We start from the raw sequence: 25280 nt of genomic DNA, 5'->3' as shown, positions 1-25280 counted from the left end.
TCATCTCCTGCAAAACAGCGGGATTGGACTAAGTATATAGAACTTGGGGTTTCTCCTACTACTTTGCCAAGAAAAAGAAGATGCAAACAACAGTTGTGCTTGCTGTTGAGACACTGATATAAACTTTTACTGAAGCCCCTATTAATCTAACTGGTGAATTAGTGTTCCACATATATACCATGAATACAATTCATACAAGCAATGCAAACTAAGACAACTAGTATTAAATATTGTAATAACATTTTCAGCCTGACTCTGTAATTATACTTTTTTTTTCTCATTTTAGTAAAACGTTTCTCATTTTTACTGAAAAGCCTCTAGCCTATATTTGGGAAGTAGGCCAGATGAGAGCAATCTGCAAGAGGTGCAGAAAGGTGCTGAGGTCTGCAAGTCTTTCGTGCAAGTCAGCAATCCTCCTTTTCCAATTAATAATTCCAAAATGCATCCCATCCATTATCACCAATTAGCCTTCTTTCTGAATTCTGGCTGAAACTAGCAACAGTTCCCTGAATCTTCCGTGCACTTTTTTAAAATTCAGTAACAATAGATGATAGCAAGGTTTTGCAGCTTTGGGCATCTGGCAGCCATAAAGATGACTGATTAATTTCAATGAGTAAATTACTTTATACAACTACAGGATATGCTATAAGCCTCACATAAGTCTAAGAAAATTAAAATTAATACACTGAATGAAATAAGAATAATGTTCACATTATTATCAGTCATAGGTGTCATTTACTGTTCAAATCCAGACTTCAGACTTGATTCAGACATTCTGTTTCTGCGGCATGGTCCCCTGGGAGAGCAAAACCTGGAAGATCTGAGAAGTGAATATTGTCTCCACAGTGGTACATGGACAGTTTTTTTAAAAAAGAAAGCTTAGTTGCATTAACACTGTTATTTCACAAACTGACAGTGAATTAATTTATTAGAAAGACTTATTTTAATTAGTTAGCTAATTTCAAATGAAATAGTAGTGAAGCACATGGCAAAAAAGCTGTTCTCTTTTGGATGTTTATTTCACTGGATGTTTATTTCTGTAATTCATTAATTCCTAGAGGCTTTACAAGATATTTTATGATTAACAAAGAAATTTCAAAATTATAAACACTGCAAATCTGAGTAATCAGTTTAGTGCATCTAAAATAGGAACGCTAGGCTTGTCTGAATAGATCTTTGTATTGCTAGACATTTTTCCAATCTGGTCACTTTTTCTTTTGATCTCAGTCTTATTTGGCTGTCTTTAGTTAGTAAGTTCTAAGGAACCATGACTGAGCCTGACCTGTGGACTGCCTTCATGACTAGAACTTGTACTGCCTCATCACCACGAACTTGCCTGATGATCTTGTCTCTTGGTCGGACCTGGTTTCCACTCCTGGGCATCCACTGCTTGCCTTTCTTCGGTATTGTGTTTACATTAACTTCCCATACTATGGAATAAAAATGCAGCTTCCTATTGTGACCTAATATGTGGCTCGGTTTTGCTTGTCTTTTCATCAACTCAGGTATTTTACTTCCTGTTTGTGAATGGGAACAGTAAAGGATAAGAATTCAAATTCTAGAATATTGGGTGGCTGTCACTTTTCAATATCAGGACTCCCAAACATCTAGAGCTTGGGCTTGTCTTTAATACTATCATTTACATTAATCTGTTGGGGGGAAAAGAAAAGCTGCCATTTTTTTTTATTAGACTTAAAGCTGATTAAAACTTGGGAAGGGTTGTTGAAGAAACCACTTTAAATTATGAAGATTGCTTAATTTCTAAAATCAAATTGGCATGGAAGAAATTGTCATCAGACAAAAGAATCTGCTGCACTAAAACCCAGGAGGTTTTCCCATCAATTTTACATCATCTTTTCTTAACCAATTCTGGATGGAAAAGAACAAATAAGAAACTCTTTTTCTTCTCTTGTTTTTTATTAGTTATATGCTGAGATGTGCTCCTTTCTGGCATTGGTTAAGGGTTTTCCCAAAATACTTCCTGGAACGTCTCTTTCGTAATAAATTGCTAGGAATTTATGAAAACAATTTAATATGCTTTTATTCAGCTTAAACAGTGATATCTCACTGTAGCTGAAAGCTATTCATTTCCCCAAGGCAAAAACATACAGATGTGCTCAGATGTCTGAGAATCACAATACTGAAAAATTCTCAGTAGGAATTTATTCTCACTAGGAAATTATTTTTTCTTCCAACTGTATAAAGAGAGGAGCTTTAACAAGTTCTAGGATGTATACTTCTCTTCTTGTAGAGAGAAGAACCGGGACCATTGACTGAAAAGAGTTATTAAATGTTCCAAAATTCAAAACTGGACTAAATTCTATCACCTTTGAAATCATCACAGTTTTAAATCACTTCTACAGAGTAGCAGAGACTGGCTTAATCCAAAGATGCATACCGAAAGCAAAAGTTATCTCTGGTTGCAGCTCTCAGATGAAAAGAGTTTTGTAATGAGTCATTATGCATATATGAGTCCTGAATTACCCCAATTTTTTAATCTCAAGATTCTACAGAATAGTATTTGCTAACTTTAGTATGTATATTCATCTTGACATTTGGAATTATTCCATCTGATTTAAAAACAATGATTATTTCAAACCTCATGTAAATCTAGCAAGAGAAGGTTGCTCTCCCAAGCGGTGTGTTTTCTGGATCTCCGGAAGAAAGAGAAATCAAAGTACTTTATCCAGTAACCTGTTGTGCTTGTTTCTGCTGTGTGTTCACTCTAGTTCTCAGCTTCAATGAGGAATTTAAAGTTTACAATCTAGTCAAGTATTACATGCTTTGAATTAATTCTTCTGAGTTTATTGTGGTAAATATATTTCTTTTCAGGCCAAGAGAAGAGAAGACATACTAGCTCTCCTGAGGAAACAGAGAGAAGAAAGGATTCCAGTAAGTCTGATTCCTTTTTATTATGGATGTATCTCAAAGTTTGTGCATGCTTACAATATGGACAGCATTCAAAGGACCATAGTCCAGTGTGTGAGTGTTCATGGGGTGTTGCAAACTATACCATGGTACCAGTCTTGCATAGCAAAAGCACCTCAGTTTGAACTGAGTAAGCATGCAGAAAAGTTCAACAAATTCCTGAAGCAAAGAGGATCCTGTAGGCTGTGTGTTTCTGAAAGTCTCGGGCCAGTCGGACGTAATAGGCATAGAAGCTAAATGAAGTTTAAGTGAGCTAAATATAGTTATTGGACCATTTTCAATCTGAAAACTGCAAGGAGTTCGACAGTGATATTATACATATCTTAAAGTGTTTGAAGGTATAATTGACTGTTTCTTGATGCTACATTTTATTTTTGTATGGGTATATCTATAATTTAGTCAGCTACAACACGCTGGCCTTGATTACTTTCTCCAAGACAATAGAATAGAAGAGTCATTGAGAATGGATTGTGTGTCTTCTTGCAAACTATCTCAAAAGGATGACTTAGTACATCAAAATTTTCACAGAAAATACTGAGATGCTTGTGGGAGGAACAGACAGGAACTGAAGCTGACCTCACTGGTGGAGGCAGACAGGGAACAGGGCAAATACAAAAAGGTGGAATCTTGAAAACTGGAAGAACTTGGGACTGAGAAGAGAAATACAGCAGAAGCAGTGACTACAGTGCTGTCAGAATGGCAGTGAGGACTGTGTCAGCACTTTGCTGAAGGCCCTGGATTCTATATAGAGACACATAATGAAAGGACCTCAGTTATTTAAATTAAACCAATTTTAATACAATTATGTGTAAGTGCCTAAATTTCAGTTTAATATACCAAAGGAATCTTTACAGCATGTCCATTGTTAGTTGCTTTGATTTTTTTTCATTATTGTCTCTAGGTTTTTTTCCACTGAAACACTAAAACTCAGTTTATAACAAAGTTATTAAACTGGCTGCAGGTTTCACATGCTCTGCTCCCTAAAAAGCTCTCATAAACTAAATTTGAGCAATAAAAGGAAGAACTCCATTTAGGGATTTTTATTATTATCAGTAGTGAACTCTAGATTTACTGATTTCTAATGGTTTTTCTTGGCCTGGCCGGATGTTTATGAGGAGAAGAAAATTCAAGGATAAGAGGTCTGTATTATATTAAGGCACTCCTTGTAATCTCAGTTGTAATTCACAAGACACAAAGCAGAGATAGATGAGGTTTTACTCCATATAAGGTTAAACATCTGTCCTTCTGAAGAACTACATATCCTAATTAATACAATTTCATTACTCAATGGTAGAGAGCAGAACTGAATTTTTAAATCTGATAAGTGTAGTGATTTGAGCAGTAACTTGGAAAACAAGATTTCAAAGGATAGGTACAGAAATGATGTATTCATTTTAGACATAAAAGCCTCCTTTTTTCTTCCTCCTTATTTAAGTTTTTAAGTTGGTCCATATTAAGTACTTCCTCTTCTCAAAATTCATTTAAATGCTGAACGAAATACATCTGCTTTGTCCAAATTCTGTGCATTAAAGTTAGGCCTTAAACAAAACATGAGTCTCTCCTTCTGACACTCTAACTCCTATGAGTTTTATACTCTGGACTACTTAGGTACTATATTAGCACATTAAAAAAACCCAAACTGTTTACTATTGCTAGTGTAGTCTTTTGTTTCAGTATTTGTGTAAAGCTGTCTTCTGGGATAAACAGTAAGATTAGAATGAACTAGTGATAATTAATAAGTCTTTCTATCTTTTTAGAAAGAGCTAATTTCTCATCCGCATAAACCATAGATTAAAACTGATCAAGTAAGGTAAAGAAAATACTTAAAATAAGTTTGGTTTGTGGTTTTTTTCCTCTGTCTAAACAGTCAGGCCCTATTTTGGGTGGAAAGATGTTCTGTTGGTGGTTATTATTATTATTACAACAAATACTCTGGTTTATCCTATATTAATAGCTATTATTATGAAATTAGACATTAATAGGCTGAAAGTCTTCTGCTATTGTTCTGTACTTTACTCCTTTATTCTCTACATAAGGCCCTTTTATTTCTAAATAGAGGTTAAGGGAAAGAAGTGGAAGCTTAGACATATTTTAAAAGTTATGAAGACTTTAATTTTGCTACTCTGGTTGGAATTCAGGAAGTCAGGAAAAAGACCAGTTATGAAAGTGTTTCCATATTTCTGAAAGGGCCATGAAATATCAGAAAGTCTGTTCCTTCCCAATGCATGTCTTGGCTGAATAAGGGAAGAAGTACCAGAGTGACCTTGTCAGTAGTATCACACTGTATGGGTGCTTTCGTTGGTTATATTTTCCAAATTTTAAGAAGTTTCCATGTTTATTGCCCCACTATAGATCCAAAAATAGGTCACCAAAATAGCATATTACATCATCATGTCCTGTTGCTTGAGATGATTCATTCAAATTCTTTGGAAAGTCAGCCTTAAAAATACTAACACACAAATACAGAGCAAGGGTTTGATCCTGAAAGCTATTCTGCCTGGATGCACTGCAGCATTCTTATGGAGCCCTGTTGCAATTGTCATCACACACGTCTGTAAGATATAGCTGGTAAACTAAGTCTTTAGGAGTACCTGAAGACTTTGGAAATAGGTGGGATGAAATGACCTGGAGTAGACTTCTTTTAAGTTTAGGCCAGTGACATAGGTGCAATGGTTACTAAACCAGGCAGTGAAGGATTCCGTAATTTGTAACAACCATCAGGCCTCAGAGTGCTGACAATCTGGTTATGTTACGTCAGACAGTTTCCTTTCTGGCATTTGGCTGTGACATCCTGAATGATGCAAATGCTGTTATTTTTCAGCGTCAGTAAGTATCTGTTAAAATAAACAGGATCCCTGCAGCTATCAGGTAGGGACTATGCAAGCAGAAATACATGTTTAAGGTCATCCACTGTCACTGTTAGTCTGGGATTGAGAAGAACTGGAAAACTGCCCCGCCGAAACTACACCACCATGTTTTGGCTACATGCAGTGTTGCACTTGCTTTCCCTTTACGCTGTCTTTGCCAGAGGGATTATCTCTTTTTTTGAGATTAAAAGGCAGTTTATTTAACTGGCCTTGTATATTTAAGTCATTCCTCAATTCAGGATAGACAGGATTATTATTTTTAACTAGTGGGTAGCTGATTCTTTTCACATTTACTGCTGACACTTCCTGCTCTGTACTGTGAAGTTGAGGCAGTTGCTTTTGCCCTTAAAGTACTTCAGCTCTGCCCTGTCTATCCCAAAATCTTAATCTCCTTCCCCAAACATACTTGTGTCAGTCAGATGGGAGCTAAGTGGGCAGTCCTAAAGGTGTGTTTGGGCCGTGGGCTAAGCTACAGTGTGAAGAGTTAAAGAGAATAGCTACACTTACCGTGAACTTGTTCTTTATTCCTAAAAATGCTGACAAGGTACCTCACAGCCCTTGATTCAGCAATTTCATCCTTTTAATGAATGCCATTTAAATTATTTAAGTGAGGCCATTTTCCTCACACTGGCACGAGTTTAAGCAAGTTGGTGTCATTGAATATCCACAACTTAAAGACTGAGCAATGAATCTGCAGCTTACATCTTCCTTCCAATTTAACATACGGATATGAAAGCTGTGAAGTGACTGACAACAATTCATTATGAAAGCAAATATCTCAGTAAAATACTGGGCATCAGGTGGAATTAATTTCTAGTATGGCCATTTCCTCTGAAGTTAGCTATAAAAGAAAAATAGAAGTATCTGGAACAAGGGAAAAGGCTGAAGGTGTAACGTCTGCTGAGGTGAGCAGCTGCAGGAGTAGGAACAACCTACAGAATCCTTCCTTCCATCATCAGATACTTCCAGGAGAAAAGCTTAAGCTGTCTTGAAGCTGTGCCAAGGACAACTGCTGGAGCTCTTTACCCAAAATGATAATTGCATGGGGAGAATTAAGATTCATGCTTTATGTAGCAGCTTATGGCCTGTGAAGAAAACTGTAGTCTAGTTTATTAAACTATTACATTTTTTCTTTTAAACATTTTAATTGAAAAAATATGCATCACTGTATTTACTGAAGCAAACTGACACAGAGCACAGGGTATTGATTACTGCTGTATTTAATTAGAATGATTGTCTTTTTGTAACAGTTTGTTAGCACTCTTTACTAGGAAAGATGCGCATACCAATTTTACTAATGTCTCACAAAATATTTATAGTCCGTAATGACCAAGATGATTCCTGTTTCCAGTGGCAAGTCAGATGAATGCCTGAGGAAATATTTCATATTTTGAGAAGAGCTACATTTGTCAAAATATTTTCCATGGACAGAATATGCTCTCTTCCTGATTCTTTTTTTCTTCAGTAGGTCCTCTTTTTTTTTGTTGCTTATCTTTTTCCTGATTTCAGCAAACTCATGATTTGTGTATGTATTTTCATAGGCCTTCACTTTCCAAGTGTTTAAAAATAGAAATAATGATTTCTTCCTTACCAGTATTCAGGGGAAATGGCTTAACTAGTTCAGTGCTTTGGGGGTTTTAGCTTTGTTTAACTAGCAGCTTGAGGGGTTTGTAGTGAATTTGTATTGCTTTACATCCACAAATTGATACAGATCTATCAATGTAGAGTTGTGTGCACTGATAAAAAGAAAAAAACAATTCCTTAGAGAAAGGCATCAAGCTAGTATAAAGCAATTCTATACTGATACATAATTAAATCCCTATTGGGAATTATATTGGAATAGCTTTCAAAAAAATCTGCCAATAAACTACGTACCTTTAGCAATATAATTATATGAATGCAATATGTGCATGTTGAAAGGGTTTAATCCAATTGCTCTGTGCCTGAGTGTAGAACTGAGGAGTTTGGAATATGAATTCTGTGCAGTACTTCACCTGATGAAATGTGATTTTTCTGTTAGGTTGTATGTTGCCTTTGAAGTTTTTCTCAGTGAACTTTCCCATAAATTCTGATACTTGTATAAGCATCCTTTCATGTGGATTCTCTGAACTAGTGTTCTGTGATTTTTTCCTTTCTACACGTAGCTAGGCATTTACAAGGCATCTCTGCATTTAGATACACATATAAGTACCTGACATGATGACATAGACTGGGCTAAGTCTGCATCCTGGCAGCTATTTCACACTGACTCTTCTCTGTAGAACTGGCCAAAAAATCAAACCCCACATCATTTTCAGGACATTAGTGTGCCTGTAACAAGCTGATGTTTCATGTAGACTAGCTGCAGCTGCCCCATCAGCAATTTGCTTTTTCTGATGTAGTTCTGTTATTTCCAGCAGGCAGAAGGTATCTGAAGCTGACCTGATGGATCAAGAAGCAGTAAAGGCCCTTAAATAGTTTAGCTACATTGTCTGATAGAGAGAATAAAGTATTTCTCTGCCCCAGAAAAAATATCCTGCTATCAGAACCATGTTGCTTTCGATTTCAAGCCATGTACATTCCTCATTTGACTACATATCTAGTTGCTCCTACTGAGACATGGCATGAATGTGACAAAGGCTGTGGATAGGCTTGCAGCAACTTGTCAGACTATCCATAAATTTCTTTGTTTTGCTAAAGTTAAAAGAAATCCTTAATTCAGAAACATTTTAAATTATGTAATTTATTTACGTAATAAATTGTTACCTCCTAATGTGCTGTTGTTGATCTTGAAAACACAAAGTTTTTTATTGTCCTCTTGCTTTCCTATTGTCTTGGAACTACAGCAGTGAACAACGTATGCCAATAGCTGCTTATCGAGGCTCAAAATCACTCTGAATTCTGTTCTTTCTTGGCATCTTACACCAATGTACTGTGAGACAAAGTGGAGGGCTCAGTTGACTGCCTTCTCAGTGTGCAGGAAGTGAAAATGCTTATTTCATTTGTGGGTTTTTTGAAGTTGTCAGCATGAAAGAAAAAGGGCAATAAAATGTAAAAGTGTCAATGAAGCATTTGGTATGCTAGGAATTCTAGAACTGGAAAGACACGTGGTTACATCTTTCATCAAGAAGATAGACTATATATTTATTTCAGGTTCGTGCCAGATATCATCTATTGATACAATTTGCTTCAGGAAAACACATTTTCTGTTCTGGTCCTCTCATGTGCTCTCTCAGACATGTGCACCCCTCTACCTCAATTAAAGTACCAGTTTTGTCTGGCTAATATTGACATAAATCTTTATCATCAAAGTTGGCTTTTGAAATATTAATACTAAAATATTTGGGAGCCAAAATATGTGCGCAGGCAGTTGTAGACTTGTATTCTGTGCACATCTGTGATCCTGGGATTTTTGATTTGCAGGATTTGAAATCTTCTGAACTTACTAAACAGCTTTCAAATGGCACACTTCTATGATCTGAAGGGGCTGTTAAATTGAATATCTGTATTTCATCTGTGCTAATTTTACCAAAATCATAATTGTAGAGGAACTGCATCACCTGTGTTAGGAAATTTCTTTACAAAAATGGAAAACACGTCAAACAGAAGAGTCTGCCGCTAGTTGCACAATAAAGACACAAAGTTTTGTTATCACGTGTTATACATAGTGTCTGAATGCTTGGAGATGACCTTTGTTAAAAATAGATCAACAAAGGCTTCTGTCAGCTACTGCCATTTTCCTGTTGAAGTTAGCAAAATCTTTGGTAATCACTTTGCTGCTGTTGTGTGACAGTGTATTTCTCGGTTGTGCTTTTGGTATGGGAAAGGCTGTAAAACACAAGTGGCAGAATATTTATTCACCAGTAATTCAAGAAAGCGTGTTGATAATGCTGCTGCTACGTGCCATGGGTATATTCAATCTTTGTTTTTCCTTCAGAGCCATTACAGAAATGCTTTCCAATGGGTTTAGAATCAAACACACTGAAAAAAGGATGGTCTGCTAAAATGATTAGCAGGGGGGTTAAGCTGTGTTACAAGAATACCTACAGCTGTAAAGAAGGTGAATTTTTGTTTAATTTCTAGAGATGCTGTAATTATTTTGGTTACTTTGGTCTGCAAAACAAGAAAATCCCAAATGGGATTTCCTTTGTCAAAAGTTCTACAAAGAATGAATGTACTAGCGGAACTTCAAGAAAATGAAGACTGGCTTGATAAAGGCTTGACCTCTGTCTTATAACTTAGGCTAGCCAGTTCGGAGCTCTCTTCTTCCCTGTATTTGAGGCGTTTCCAGTTATACTACCTAGCCGTTTGGAAATAGTTACATGCATATGTGACTTTCATGGACATACCTCACATTTGAGTTGTTTAGTCTTCTAAAATACATGAAATTAAATGCAAAACTGTCTCACTGAAATATTAGTCCACATTCAGGTTCATGAAATCAGTTAAATTGTTCATGTCTGTAAAGTTGCTCAAGTGCCTGGTTATTTACTAAATCCAAACCTTGATCACCAAGGATTTGGGAAATGTAAAAGTTCGGTTCTAGGATACCACTGATGTGTGCATGTCAGAGACATGACACATGCTGCAAAGCTGTAGCCTTAGTTCAGCTCCAACATCTACCCCTGGAATTCCTGATTTCTCGTGACCTGAAGTGGAATGTCTTCATGATATTTTAAAGGATCTTCTTCTGTTCAAGATACTGATCTCAGAAATAGGTTCTCCAACTGAACTCCCAAGAGTTGGTCTAGGGTTCAAGTCTTTCATAAAATCATTAATCTCCTATTTTAAAACACTGACCCCAGCTAGGATGTGTCTGTGCAGAAACTGTGCAGAAACTCTTAAAGCTCCTGTATTAATTTATTTTGGTGCTCTGTCCCTTTCTGCAACCTGCAAAATGCTTTTAGAGGCTGAGCCGCTAAAATCTTCGCTGGAGAGCTAGTGATTCCGGAAACAGGTGCACACCAGCTTCCTCGACGCCAGGAAGCAGGCTCAGCATGTAATAAAGTTTGAGGCAAAGTTCCTGTGTTCTGGTTTCAGTCTTGAAGCAGCTTCTTAGAGGCAGCTGCACATCAGTATAGGGAGGGTCAGCCTGTGGTTTCAAGGGCTCTAAAGGGTTTCAGGGGATGCAGGTGTGGTTTCCGTCACTCCTACATTGCGGTGGCTGGAGATGTCTCCTGCACTCACGCCTTGTCGTTTATGTGTGGGACAGGGAAGTTATAAGGCCGGAGCCGGGGGCGGTGTCTGAAGCGTGGCAGAGGGAACAGCGGAGAACGGGGCAGCAGGGAGAGGCAGACGCAGACGCCTCCGGCGCAGAGATGCGCAGCAAGAGAGGTGGGTCCCGCCCCCGGGCGTTGGCTGGGGGTCTTGCCGCCCAGGGGCCGGCCCGGAGCTCGGGGAGGGAGGAGGCGACGGCTCCTCCCCTCTCCCTCCCCTCCCATCCCCTCTCCTCCCCTGCGGCCGGCAGCCGGGCCGAGGGGCCACTCGCATGGGGCCGGGCGGTGCAGCGCGCCGGGCGCCCAGGGCAGGCCGAGGGAGCCAGGGAGGATGCTGGCGGCCCTGGCCCTGTGCGCAGCCGCGCTGGGCTGGGCGGCGGGGGCACGGCGGCTCAGCGGTAAGGCGGTGCGGGGTGGCGGTCCCTCCGGCGCCGCAGGGCTCGCAGCGCGGTCCGGGCTCGTCCCCTGGCGCGCAGCTCCGCCGGCCGCTCCCCGCCTGCGGTGGGGGGTTTGGCTCGTTGCGACATAGGCGAGGATGCGTGAGCCCCAGCTGCCTTGTGCTGGGATTTTTCCCGTCTGCCTCCGCGGTGGGAGCGAGCCCTGCGCTGGGGGGCATCCTCCGCCTTGGGTGGGAGCACCCCTGCGTCCCTGGTCGCCAGGGCGGCGCGCCGATAGCCCGGGTTCGTTCAACTCGTCCATGAGAAACCCTTCGGCTTTCTCTGCTGCGTTTCTGCCTCGGTTCTAGGAATTTTAAATGCTGGCCTGGCTAACAGAACCGCTTTTGTCAGTGGTAATTACCAGCCTGGCTGAGTTTCCAGTTGTCTTATTCTTCCTCTACACACTCTCTTGATTATCAGTCTGTCCTCCTGGTTTTGTGCAAAGGAATGTCGCCTATTTAGATGCCTTTCATAGGAACAGATATATAGCAGCTGAAGGCTGGTCCAGCAGTATTTTTGGATGTAGTACCCAAACTAGGTAGTCTAGTCTGGTTTTAGGGCACAGAATAGCTAGTCTGGGATAAGTTTCTGCCTGACTTCATAGGTTGGTGAATTCAGCAGAAAGCCTGAACACTGTCACCCATGAAGTGTTCGTGTTATTCCAACATAAGGCAAATAATAGTCTTATTATACCTATAAATACGTTTTTAATTCTGCCACGCTGCTTTCTGCAATAGGGCTTTTTGTGGGAGTAAGCTGGAGCACTCAGCTGCCAGCTGTGGGGTTGGAAATGTCTTTCTGTTACTTCTCAGTGTAATGGACTCACCCCTAGTCTTGCATTACTGAGGCTTACTGAAGTCAGCAGACTTTGAGGCAGATCACATGTGGACAATGAGGAGATAAAGGGAAAACAGGAGGAACCCTTTCAGCATTGATTAATGCTACATATCCAATTATCATCTGTTACCTAAACTATATTTGGGAACCTAACTAGTAGTGAAGTCTAGACAGTAATGAATTGCAATAAATTTTTCCTTAGCTGAAAGCAATGCCAAGTTCGGCTGATAACACAGAGATTTTCTGCCAGATAATGGGGAAAAAAAAAGTATGTGTTTTTGTATCAGAAAAGAACCCAAGTGCAGTTTATTTCTAGACAGTGGCTGCAGTTTTTTAATAACAATGTGTTGTCTGTGTTTTTCTTACATCTTTCACAATAGCAGTGGACATATCCCTCAGAAGAGGTAAGGATTTTTGCCTTTTTCACCAAGCCTGCATGAGTGTTAAGTTACCAAGAGAAACAGGGGTTGTGTCTAGAGATGCATTTTTGAATACTGCCTTTGCAGTGCAGCCGGTTTTCATTTCTGTGTAAAATGTTAGCGGACTCTGATTCTGCGTACTTACCTGTTCAAAAATCCCAGTATGACAGGCATTTAAACCCTCACTCTTAGAGTGGCCATGCAGAAACATACAAGGATAAAGAAAAGCCAGCATATATCCCATAGAGGGGTTTATAATGACCTGTCCTCACATCCCATTTGTTCTGTGTGCATTGCAAATGTTGCTAAATGTTTTTCTTCTGTAAAAAGATGTATATTAGCAGATTGTGTCTGCCCTGTGTTTGGAAAGAAATATTTACTGAGTAAAACAAAACTGTTTCCTCAGTCTAAATATTGGGACTCTTCTGCTGAGAAACATACAAGTGCATAATTTTTGATTATGCATCTTTTCACTTTGATCTTTACTTTCCTTGTAATCAAAATAAGCTATGCCGCTTCATGCATGCGAAAGTCCTGGGCTTATGGTAGTCTGAAAACAGACATTGTTTACTTCCTGGGCAGTCAGTAACATTACAGTGCAGAGCAATGCTTACAATTGGACTATGTGAACACGTCGTGATACACTGCAGTATATACTCCATGAAACTTACATATACCCCAGAAGATAAATGATGGTTATCTCTGATTGTGTAAGGGGTTCTCTAGTTTTATACATTTGAATTCCTTAAAAAAAAAAACAAAAACACCTCCTTGAACCCTTGTGAAGGACCTCTCTTTTAAAAAGATTGCATGTCATCTTGCTCTGTGGCACAGCATTGCTTCTTTATAACGAACTACTAGAGTCTTCAAATTGCAGAAAATTCATGAGGGACATGAGCAGTGCAGGACATGAAAGAACAGTGCTATGCAGATCAACCTTATCTCTTAAGTGCAGTAAGAAAAGTTTGGAGATGCCGTTTGCCAGCCCAGTAATACAAGAGGCTTTTTACCCGTGTTGTATTTTCCATATAAACTATTGTACAGTGCAAAACTCAACCGAATGGAAGTATTAGCACTCACTTTTGGTACTACCAGGCATAGTTTCTGTAACAAGTTTCTTCCCATTTCTGCAGTTTGCCGGGGTGGAACACAGCGACCATGCTACAAAATAGTTTATTTTCATGATGCTTCACGCAGGATCAGCTATGAAGAAGCATACCTTGCCTGCAGAGCTGATGGCGGACATCTTGTCAGTATTGAAACAGAAGCAGAGCAAAGACTGATTGAAAAACTTATTGAGAGTCTCTTAGCTTCTGATGGAGATTTTTGGATTGGGCTTAGGAGGAAAAAGGAGGAGGCAGACAATAGTACAGAGTGTCAGAACCTCTACTCCTGGTCAGATGGCAGCTCATCCAAGTTTCGGTAGGTACCTGTGAGTGAGACTAGGAAGCAGCGTGGTCTGGGACTGTCACCTGCCTTTAGAAATCAGAAAGGATTCTTTCAAAAGAATCAAGCAGTGTTGTCCCAGCTGTCATCTGTGTTCCTTCTGCAGTCACTGAAGAGTGGTAGTTCCTCCAGAGAGCAATTCATCCCATCCAGATGTAAGCGGTAGAAAAATTACCCTCTAGAGACTTTGCTCTCTCTCTGTTGCTCTGTGTAACACATCTAGAATGTCTAGCTTGGGATAGATTGATAATTTTTGATTGCTAAAAGGAGGTGAAGAAACAAGCAATCTGGTCTTAAAAATTTCCGATTAGGCATGTACAAAATATGTGCTTTGACCTGAAGGTTCCTGCACTTCAGATCCCCTGAAGTTTTGTCCCTGGTGTCCTGAGCAATGGGCTCTTTTCCTTCTACTTGCTGAGGAAATAGCATTTTTTTTCCTGTGAGACAGTAAAATTAGAGACCTGCAGTATTTATTGTAGGCATGAAAAATCAAAATTTTCACAACACTTATTAGATTTCTGCCTCCTTGTCTTGAGGCAAGTGGAACCACAGCATTTGCTGTAACTATAATACAAAGGCAACAACATTTACAAACAATACAAGTTTGCTAGAGTTGTTTTCACTACTTTAATATTTCTGTTCAGCATAGAACCAAAATGTGTTTATCCTCAGAAGTTCTGCTAAGTTGTGATTTGATTTCAGTCCTGATTTGCGGTGACGCACACACACACACACGACGGGGACTAGGAGAGGAAGGAAGTGAGGGAGGCATACAGCATTGCAATGATTGGAAAATTACTGCTTTAACATGTGTGGGGTTTTTCCCATGTTGAATACCTTGGTATATCTGTAATTCTTTATATTGTATGGATTGGCTTTCAGAAAGTGCTTGGCATGCAGAACATTGCTTGTTCCAAAATCAGTGGGTATTGAACATTTTTCAAAATCAGGACATAGTCTTAGAAGTGTTCTCCAAGATGCATAAAATGCCTCTTCAGTAATGATTGTATTATAGAGTGCTAAATAGTGAAGTCAACTTCATGTGTGCCATTTGGAAAGGCCTACACAATTCTTCAGTGGTGAAGTTGATTATTACCAAAAAAAGAGAAAAACAGATCTTGCTTTAGCCTTTTCATTTTCTTATTAAATAGGTGTCAAAATTTTGCAGGCATTGGGTACTGAGGCTGGAGAGCAAAAATAATTTTGCTAGATGGTTTTGCACAGGTCTAAAATTATGTAGAAAAAGTCAAAGTTCTCCTGAGCTTTTACTCAGCCTCGCACAGGAGTTTCAAGCAGTGAGGTACTCGGCCCTTCAGTCCCTATTTGTTGAACACCTTGCTTGCTGAGTTTTCTCTGAAAATTAAGAATTCCAAAAGGAGAAGATACACTGTAAATAATTGTATTGTTATTGTTCCTACTTTTACACAGTGAAAGTTGGGGGTGAGAGTGGGGTCGGGTGTGCTGAGCTGTAATCCTCTTTGATTCTGCGCTCTGTGATGCCCTGTGTGCTGTATTCCCATCTGAGCTTCTGCAGTACTGTAGAAAGTAACGTCAAATCTTTTCTTAGGAACTGGTATGTAGATGAGCCATCCTGTGGGAGTGAAATCTGCGTTGTGATGTACCACCAGCCATCTGCCCCACCAGGTGTTGGAGGTCCTTACATGTTTCAATGGAATGACGACAGATGCAACATGAAAAATAACTTCATTTGCAAATATTCTCTTGGTAATGAGTCATTCTGTTGTTTTAAAAAACAACGTGCTCTCAGTCCTCAGGAGGAGGTATGAGGAGATTGCAGTAGCAGACAGGGAAACCCCTTCTTATCTTCACTGGAAGGATCGGGTGGGAGACGGATAACATTAAATTTATGCGAGTCCTGGGGAAAACAATGGCAGTATCTAATATCTGTAGCTACTTGCCTTGTGGCTTATATGAATTCTCAGAGGATTTTTATAAAGTATTTGAGATCTCAAATGGTGTGTGAGGGAGGGAGAACACTAAAGAAGGGTGCTTATGTTATTAGACTATATTCAGTACACTTGGTCTCCCTTCTCAAGCCTATGAAGAAATTGCGCATATCTTTTTTTCTTCTAGAGAAACCAACAAATGCTCCAGTAGAGAATTCTCAAAGAGGTAAGTTACAGATATTTGTTTGGGGCCTTTTTTAGTTGTATGTTAATTTCAGTAGAAATACTTTCTGTTACATTCATTGTCAAGAACACTTACAGACTGAAAACTTACTGCGCAAGAAGCTTCCCTTTTTTTTTTTTTTTGTTTGCACTTTCCTTGTGCTGTGTTCCATTCTGCAGGAACACAGTCTGGCTGTTGTTGATGCAGTATCTGGGGCTGCTGGTCATGCTGCAGAAATTTAAGCAAAAGAGTACCAGTACACCTTACGCATCTTTGCAGCTGGCAGTCTCTTCAATCTCCTCTCACTCTCACTTTTTATGATTCTTAAACTCTTTCAAATAACATCTGCAATATTAATTAAGCTGCTTCTTTCCAGATGTTGCAACAGAGCCCTTGAACCCAGTACTCCCCGGAGAACATCATAAGAAAGATGCTAATGTAACAGTTGTAGAAGCCAAAGGTATGTTGTGTGTTCAACAGCTGGCCGGTTCTCTAACTGTGCAGGCACACATTTCTCACATGTGGCTGCAAACAGTCAGCATTTCAGTTTGAAGTGTTTGACTCTAAATGTAGAAGACTGAATTTAGACAACTGCATCTGAAAAAAACCAACCACCTTCCCTCATCTTTTCCAGTACAAATCTAAATTCATTGCTTTGGCTACCAAAATGTTCTAAATCTAAAGCAATGCAAAGTATTTTGGGTCTGAAAAAGGTACTTTTAATTTATTGATCATTTTTGAATGTCTCCATTGTTAACGTTTAGTTAGTAAGTATTATTAACTACCAAAAACTTGCTATTTCTTCTTACCACACTGATTTTCCCCCCTACAAATCATAAAAGACATTTTGGTTTCTAAGTCTTTTGGATGGGGATTCCTAAGCTGTTAAAAGACAGCATATCTCATTAACTTACACTACTGTTGCTTTCTTGTGGTTGGACAGTGAGGCTTGTTGGTTCCTCATCTTGAAGATTTGAGCTGATTTTTACTTTAACCTGCTTAACTAGACGATCAGGTTCTGTTAGACTTGCTGCCTTTGAGAAGTAGATACTGCTAGATTATGAACAAGACTAGAAGCCCCTTGAGATGTGATGATGCTGCCTTTTGCCACTGTTGGGTTTTTTTTGTTAAGTTCTCTGCATGTCAAATGCAGCTGGCAGTGAGTAAAAGCTGGAATATAATTTTTACCCCTAGAACCTGTGCAGAGTCTTGCCTACATCCTTATTCCCAGCATTCCTGTGCTGCTTCTGATGGTCATTGCAGCCGTCTTCTGTTTTTGGCTTTTCGTGAAGAGGTAAGTGGCATTCTTGTGTAACAAGTGAACCTGTGATATCTTGTCCTGGCAATCATTTACAGCTAGCTTCGGGACCCTGTACAGTGCTCCGGAGAGGACTGCTTTCAGCCAAATAAATGTTTAAAAAGTGGCATGGATCCTCCAGGCTGAATTACTTGCAAAGTACATTTTAAGTAAATCACATTATGCCATTTTATTATGTTCACAGACATATAGTAGTTAGGGGATAGCGTAAAACAAGATGATGATTTTGAAGTGTTAGCACTCAAGTTTTCTTATTAAAGAAAAGATTTGAATTATCAGAAGATCCCCTTCAAAAGGGAAAAACGTAAGAGAAATAAAAGGATATACGTTTGGCACAAATAACATTTACCAGCATTTCCCTGTGTGCACAGTACCTCTGGTGGGGATGCTGGCTGTGGTTTTGGGAGTGTCAGTGGCGAGTTTTGCTGCCTCAGCCTCTCAGCTAGCAGCAGAGTGCAAGGGTACCTCAGCAGCCCTGCCATGGGACTACTCCAGGTGTGCAGCCTGCCGTCACACACCTGGAACGGCAAGTAATAACAAATGTCATCCTGAGTCCAGCCTTTGAGTGTCAGCTTTCCTTCAGGGTTATGATTAAATTGCTGTAAGAGAGTTGTGGTACTGTTTTGTATTTGCCTCTGTAAAAAAGCATATTATGACTTGTGCTCTTTCCTCCATCCCTAAGGAGACAGGAGCAAATAGATGCAAGCCCAAAGGAGGAAGATGCATGGCTGTCTAACCACAGGAGGAACAGTCCAGATCTGGATATTTATAAAGTAATCAAGAAGCAATCAGAAGCAGATCTGGCTGGAACCAGGCCTGACACTAAGAATTCTTCCTTCCGTACACAGGCAGATAAGGTGCTTGACAGCCTCTCCAGGGATTATGATGATGCACCAGTGAATACATCAACAAGTGGCTTTGTGACATTGGCCAGTACTGAAAGTGGCTTTGTGACCAATGATATCTATGAGCTGTGTGGAGATCGTGTGGGGAGGAGCAAGGAGTCAGCCTGGGTGGAGAATGAGATTTATGGATATTAAGGAAATGGACAAAAAAACCCCTGGAATATGGATGACAAAGCGTATATCAATGCAAGTTAACCTGCCCTCCCTATGTACTTGTTTTAATAATAGTATATGTGAAGTTTATCCTGGTCTTGCATTATCCCTATATTCTTCTCTCTTTTGAAAGAATATGGGTTTTTAAAGATCCATTTGATCTTTATCAATACCATAAAGACCATAAAGATCAATTTGAAAACAATGTACATATTTTGGTTTGCATCGAGCCTCCTTTTGCCCCAGGAATGGTTTGTTAATAGTCCTGATTCTTTTTTGTACTCCAAAGATACATCTTTGAAACTAAAGGACAGTTCAAAATCCCTATTTAACTCACCTACTCCTCTTCAAAGGTGCTAAAAAGTCAAAAGTCAGTCACTGGTGACACTTGGTTTCTCATAGGTGTTCCCAAGAAAGCTGCCGCAGTTGTAGGTTGGTGGTTATTTCTGTGTCAGCCTGTATCCCAGCTGTGTTGGCCTCCCTCACCATCTGCCTATGACACTGACAGACACTTCACTAGGAGAGCAGTGTGGTTTCTGCTTCTTTCCCTCCCTCCTAGTTCTTACTGCCAAGGCAGCGTATGTGAGTCACAGCGCATAACTGTGTGTTACTTACGCCATTAGGTTGGTTTTTAAAAGATCCCAGCAAGTACTTTGGTGTCATAAGGCTAACTGGGTTCCCTCACTTAACTTCTGGCAAAAGGAATTGCAAAGCAAGGAACAAGGGTCTTCATCTCCTCTGCAATGCTAAAGGAAGGGAATGGGGTACCGCAAAGCATTCTGATTGGTCTCAGGAATTAAAACAGCCTGGTTAGCTGTCCAGAGATGTGCTAATTTGGCCTAAATGACAAATGGAGTACCATTCCTTTCTTGTAGAAAGAGTAGCCAGTTGCAGTTTCATTCTAGATCTCTTTCATCCTTGGGCCTGTGATGTGTACTGAATTCCATGAAGACTGACATCCTGATGTTAATCTTCATAGAGATGGAGTTTATGGAAAGGTAGGTGAACATAAAGAGTTGGATTAAAAACAGCGTTTTGACAGGTAAACTAAAGAATCATGATAATCAGTTGTAATAAATTACTTGTTGCCTATTTACCAGGGACTTCACATATTCCGGTACGTAGGTTAAGTAAGTATTAAGGTGAGGTACTGCAGATAGTTCATGGGATTTCCTCTCTGACAGTGTGAGGGAATTATATCTTATTTTACCACAGATTTTTAAGGCGCCTTTTTGACTATCGACTAAGCCAATATTAGTACCTCCCATTCTTCTGCACCTTTGGAGGAATAGAAATGAATGGCATCAGGGCATAGTAACTGCTACGCAATTAAATAAAAATTCAGGTTAAATGAGAATTTTCCTGTTAGATATGTGGAACAAGCAAGAATATGAAGCAACAGCTTTTACCTCAGAAAGAATTCATGGTCTGTAGTTCACTGCTTGACTTCTAAGGGAAAATGACAAGAGATGATCCTTCACCCTAAGGGTTTTTTCACATCATCATCTCTGTTTCTCTGTTATTTGCAGCACATTTAAAAAAGTTGTTAAGGAGCTAGGAGAAATCAAGAGTGTGCATTTGCTGTGGAAGTGGTATGAAGGACCTGTCCAAATGTCTGTAGAAGCAACTTCAGAGAGGATAAAACTCCAACCTGAGGATAGCCAGAGCAGGCTAGCAGGATGTATATAGTTATTTTTGCCAACTGTACATAAATATGAGATCTCTGGTGTAGGAAGTTAAAAACAGCTGTGATGACCTATTAAAAAATAAACTGAATTTAACTTGGTCATTGGTATGCTTTAAGGGCTTTTGAAGCACACTTCAGGAGATGACTTGTATCACAAGAATAAGGAACGTATTTTGGAAAAGAGAGACGGTGGTCCCATGCATCTTTCTTCACAGCACTGTCTTTTGTGCTTGGGAGGGTAATGTCATTTATCACTGAGAATGCAGAAAGGCAACTAAATGAAAAGTTGTGTCTTTAAACTGTGCTTGCTTAACTGTGGTTTGGTGAAGAGATATCTATAGTTATCCACAGCAAGTTGAGGACCACACAACTTTACTTGGAATCAGGAAGGTACAAATTTGCCCATTAGCATGGATTCTTAAGTAACTAGTTGTCTTTGATTTTGAACTCATCACATGGACAAGTTTTCATCTTCTATGCATTATAGAGAGGACATTCCAGCATCTCCTATATAAGCTTGTAATTTCCTATGCCATGTATAACTTGTTTTTTGCTAGGGCTTTCTGATATGCATCTTGTTCATGAGAAATGATCAGATCAATGGTTGTCTCGTTATAAGGGCTCAACGACCTTCATAGGAGCTTGGAGCTAACTCCTGTGGCAAGATCTCTGCACTGTTGAATTTGTCAGTGCAGCTAAGTGTAACGGGAGTTTGAAAACTGACATTCATATTGACTTGAATATGGTCAGGGCAGAATCCCATGTGCTGCTGGATATGGGTTTGATTTAGCTGAATTCCATTGTAAAAGTTACTTTGCAGGAAGTTAGAAGTACTTGCAATTATCAAGGCTTTTGGAAAGGAATAGGAGGGGAATTCGGATTTATCAAATAAGCACATGATCTGGTTGCATAAAGGACTACTGTCTGTAAAATGTTTGATGTTAGCGCTGAGATCTGCAAAACTGAAAACACATTTACAAACATAAGATTCTCCCCCACTGAAATGAACAGGCACAATCTATTCCTGTGCTTTCCCAGCTGCTTCAGGCTATAGACGGGCAACACAGCATTGTTTTGCACTTTCTGCTTTTTAAAGATGTTTGTCCTTACCTGAACACATTGGTGCTAAATGGACATGTGGAGCCTGAAGCACAAGTTCTGCATGAAGTCAATGGCTGTGAAGTACTGATAGCAACAGTGTGGCCTCTAGATTTTTGTCGGTACAGAGCTAGTCTGAGATTCTTATGTGAATTCAGTCCAGTTGTTAATACTGAAGTCACGAATATGCTTAGAAGTTTGGCTTCAGAGCTGTACAGCTTCTTGCTTGGGATCTTTGCGTGTTCGTAGCAGTTTATGTGTGGAAAACACTGCAAAGTTAGGCCATTAAGATTTAACACATCAGACAGGACAGATATCTCAGCTGTTTCATACATTGGTTTATATATTCTCAAGGCAAATATGTTCAGCTTTGAGAAAACCATCACAATTTGCTTTGTCTGCGCTTACTGTGTTTTCAATTATTACAGCTATGGAGCTGTTCCTTAAAACAGGATTTTTATTTGATTGTATCCCATTGGACTGAGAAAGAAGTGGGAGTGCCACACAGAGAACCAAGTACATTGAATGTTGGGAAGCCGGACATCTGCACTGAAGAAAAGAAAGCATTTAGGACGTTATCATGTATGTGGGGCCATTTGGATTCAGCTCTGTATTCTCAGTCTGTTCTTAACTACCGGGTGTCTCAGTCCCATATGAAAAACAGAAATAACAGTATTTTACAGGCTTCCAGGGATGCTTGGAATCTAAAAATGAGTGACTCTGAAGTGAATTTTGAGACTACAATAATGAGGCCTTGTAATTGGCAAAATTTTAATTTTATTGTCCAGCAGATCTGTGCAGCCATTTTAAAGCATGTCTAGACAAAGTCATTATGTATAAACACTTATTTGTTATGGTTTGGTTGACCAGTTCTGGTAACTGGCCCTGTGTGTAGCAAGTAATCTTTTTTACTTATTCTGTTGGATCATGTTCAACCTTTTCACAAACCAAATAAAAATAGTAAATGCCTGTTTATCTATCTGTCTTTTTATAAAAAAAAAAACCAAACAAACCAAACCCACAGCACACCCAAGTTTTGCCATTCTGTATTGGTTGCAATTATATCAACTTTTCAACAAAGCTTTTGTCCATAGATCTCAAGCACAGGACTTCTGAACACAGGAGTACTAACTGCAATAAGGCAAGAACTACTGGTCACTGAAGTTAGTCCTCAATATTACAATTTAAATGGACGTGGGAAATCTTTAAGCTTTAAAGCCCTATCTAGATTTCTTAGTTAGTTCAGGTTTACTTGGTGGTCTTAAGTAATCTTGAAGATTGACACATAACTCCTAGTCATTTCTCAGCCCAATGCCCCTATTTAATAGCCTCCAGTATTGTGGCAAGGAAAGATTTCTGTTCATCTCCTTTCCCTGCGTGAATGTTTTCATTAAGAGTATTTCCTCTGTTTAGAATACCTTGTGCACACTGTGATGGACAGAAATGTGATGTGGTAGTGAAGTCTTCTGCTGGACGAGTTTTGTCTGAAGGCATACAAGATGTAATGCAGACCTAAAAGAAAGGTACAGGTTGAGGCAATCTTAACACTGAAATTCTTACTGAAGCCAGAACTCTTCAGACTACGTTGTTAAAATAATAAAAAATTATATCTGCTTTGTCTGTCTTTACACTAGGAAACTCTAGGGATTTGCTAAACTCCAGGTTTTCGATCCATCTGGTTTTTGGTTTTGTTTTTTTCTTCTTCAATCTGAAACCAGGTAATGGAGGGAAAATGACCAAGCAAATAAAGCGTGCCAAGCAGGAACGCAAGTATTACTCATCTGTTGCTCTGCAGGTGAGTATTTCTGGCTCCAGGAGAGCAACATTTTGCTGCTAAACAAGCCTATCTATGAAGCATTTGCAATGAATTTAGCTCTTGACCAGGTTCCCTAAAACTTTGCTCTTCTCCATTGCATGGAAATAAATAAATAGGAAAAGGAAGCAAGCCAATTTGTATAAGCCACCAGGAAACAAGGGCGTGCCAAAGGTTTTGGCAGAAGGTGTTTTATGTGGGACTGAAACAATAACAGAAATGAGTGCACGACGTGGCCATGAGTGTGCTCTGCCAATGTAAATATGCAGGAAGATGTTTCTGAGTGTGCTCTGCCAATGTAAATATGCAGGAAGATGTTTCTGGATCTCTGCGCTATTGCTGTCTCTTGCGAACATGGAAATATTTCAGTCAGTTGCTTCTCTCACTTCCTGAATGCCATAGGTGAGGTTGATGGACACGATGGCTCTGTCCTGCATATCTGGAGTATCACAGAATCTCTGCCCATCTCACGCTGTTCCTCCAGCAGACAGTGGTGCAAGATGAAGCCCTGAAAGAAGTAAGCCCTTCCAAAAAAAAAAATCTTCTACCTGTTTTGAAAATGACACCCAGTTAGCAACCATTTCTCCTGAAAAGCAAAATGCTGGTATAGGAGAGTAGTCATTGCTGGGCACTTGCAATGTCTGAGGTCTCTAATGCAGTAATTAGTCTTCTTTTATCAAGCAATGGTGTGTCCACTTTTATATCCCTGGTCTCTCCTCTTTTTTTTGGCAGGCACTAAGCATCTTTTAGGCATTGAAAAACAGGAAATGAGAGGGAAAAGCTCAAGCTAGACATTGGAGCTTAGGTGTGTAAACACATAAAGCCGTATTTTGGCAAGTGTATGTGTGCCCTGGTCTTTTCAGCTGCTGGCTTATTGAACTCAGGCAAAGTCAGCTGCATGTGCTCAGCATCTCTGGAAGTTATTAGAAGGCGAGGTGTTTATATAATCTCTTTCTTTGACATCTCCGTTTAGTAGAGTATCACAGCTGTAGTATTATGTACAGGAACATTGACCACAAGAGGGCACATGTGCTCTACAGTTTGTGTCATTCAGCCGAGGGTTGAAAAATAGGCTGGAAGAGCTCATTTGTACCAGTGTTTGTGAGAAGCACTTGAATCACTTTCCTTGAATCAAAGCAAAAGCCATCAATGGCTGCTAAAGGCTGCTGTGCAAAGAATGGTTTTGTGACTGTAGTTCTTCCAGCAGCATTATTAAGATATGTTTTTGTAACCTGGACTTTCAGGCCCAAAATGGCATTGTGACTTGCAACACAAAGTTTCTGCAGAAGTTTTCTATTGCAAATGCTACATCTGACTTAACATTTGATTTTGCACCAGTCTGGTGAGATTTTACATGGATAAAAGCGGGCAGGAAGCAAATTTTATTCCTAAAATTTTTATTTGTAATAAAGTGATTCGGAATGAATATTGGGCAATATTTTGCACAATGTAGAAAAAGTTACTTTTAACACGCCAAGCTTGCATCATGCTAGAATTATTGTTTGGTCAGTGTTTCAGATTTCTGGAAAAAAATGAAGGATCCTACAGGGCAAAACAGGAGCAAAATTTCCCAAGTAGCAGCTCAGGATGACACCCTTTTCAAGTAGGATTATGGTAAGCTTGCTCATGCACCTATCAATCATTTAAAAGGGTGGTTGTCTGACTAACTCAAGTCATCAGTTAGTCATTGCCAGAACTTCTTAAGGGGATAAATAGAACAGTAACAGCACGGTTATTATCCATAGCAGTCTAAGGCAGCAGCATCATCTCAAAATGTCATTCCTTAGAGGAATCTCATGAACTGTCAAGTGCAGTGAAGGACAAGCATTAACTTTTCATGGAGGTCTTCAGTTCCCTTTGCAGAACAGTCATTGCTGTTTGACAGGTAACAAATTTAACCAGCTTTCCACAAGTATGAGGCAGCTTTACGTGTAAGACGTATTCAAAGGGGAAGCAAGAGACAGAAGTTTATTTCTTGCATTCTTCCACTCATTTTTTGTGGCCATGCTCTGTTTTGAACTGTGTTTGCATCCACTGCACTCTGTGT

At 39.6% G+C, this 25280-nt stretch overlaps 1 protein-coding gene across 6 annotated transcripts; it reads left to right on the top strand.

Annotated features, from left to right (window-relative positions):
• The first annotated feature begins 10826 nt into the window (after nucleotides 1-10826).
• LAYN (layilin) lies at nucleotides 10827-22389 on the top strand. Of its 6 annotated transcripts, XM_054223175.1 has the most exons (9): nucleotides 10827-11108; nucleotides 12645-12668; nucleotides 13817-14105; nucleotides 15697-15854; nucleotides 16224-16262; nucleotides 16636-16719; nucleotides 17454-17553; nucleotides 18260-18350; nucleotides 18426-22389. In XM_054223175.1, exons 1-9 carry the CDS (start codon nucleotides 10901-10903, stop codon nucleotides 18615-18617), a joined length of 1185 nt encoding a protein of 394 aa, XP_054079150.1. In that variant the 5' UTR covers nucleotides 10827-10900; the 3' UTR covers nucleotides 18618-22389. The 6 variants fall into 6 exon arrangements, with proteins under 6 accessions (XP_054079150.1, XP_054079148.1, XP_054079149.1 ...); XM_054223173.1 differs by having other exon boundaries at nucleotides 18260-22389; XM_054223177.1 differs by lacking the exon at nucleotides 10827-11108 and adding an exon at nucleotides 11150-11388 and having other exon boundaries at nucleotides 18260-22389.
• Nucleotides 22390-25280: the final 2891 nt, after the last annotated feature.

This window comes from Rissa tridactyla, chromosome 17, assembly GCF_028500815.1.
Source record: "Rissa tridactyla isolate bRisTri1 chromosome 17, bRisTri1.patW.cur.20221130, whole genome shotgun sequence".
NCBI classification, from domain to species: Eukaryota; Metazoa; Chordata; class Aves; order Charadriiformes; family Laridae; genus Rissa; species Rissa tridactyla.
This window is presented reverse-complemented; position numbering and strand designations above follow the sequence as displayed.

Bases quoted from the DNA above. Each gene is read 5' to 3' on its own strand.
- LAYN (XM_054223173.1), top strand. From the start codon at position 10,901: ATGCAGGTGTGGTTTCCGTCACTCCTACATTGCGGTGGCTGGAGATGT. The intron at 14,106-15,696 runs GTAGGTACCTGT...ATCTTTTCTTAG, and splicing joins GGCAGCTCATCCAAGTTTCG to GAACTGGTATGTAGATGAGC. The intron at 15,855-16,223 runs GTAATGAGTCAT...TTTTTCTTCTAG, and splicing joins CATTTGCAAATATTCTCTTG to AGAAACCAACAAATGCTCCA.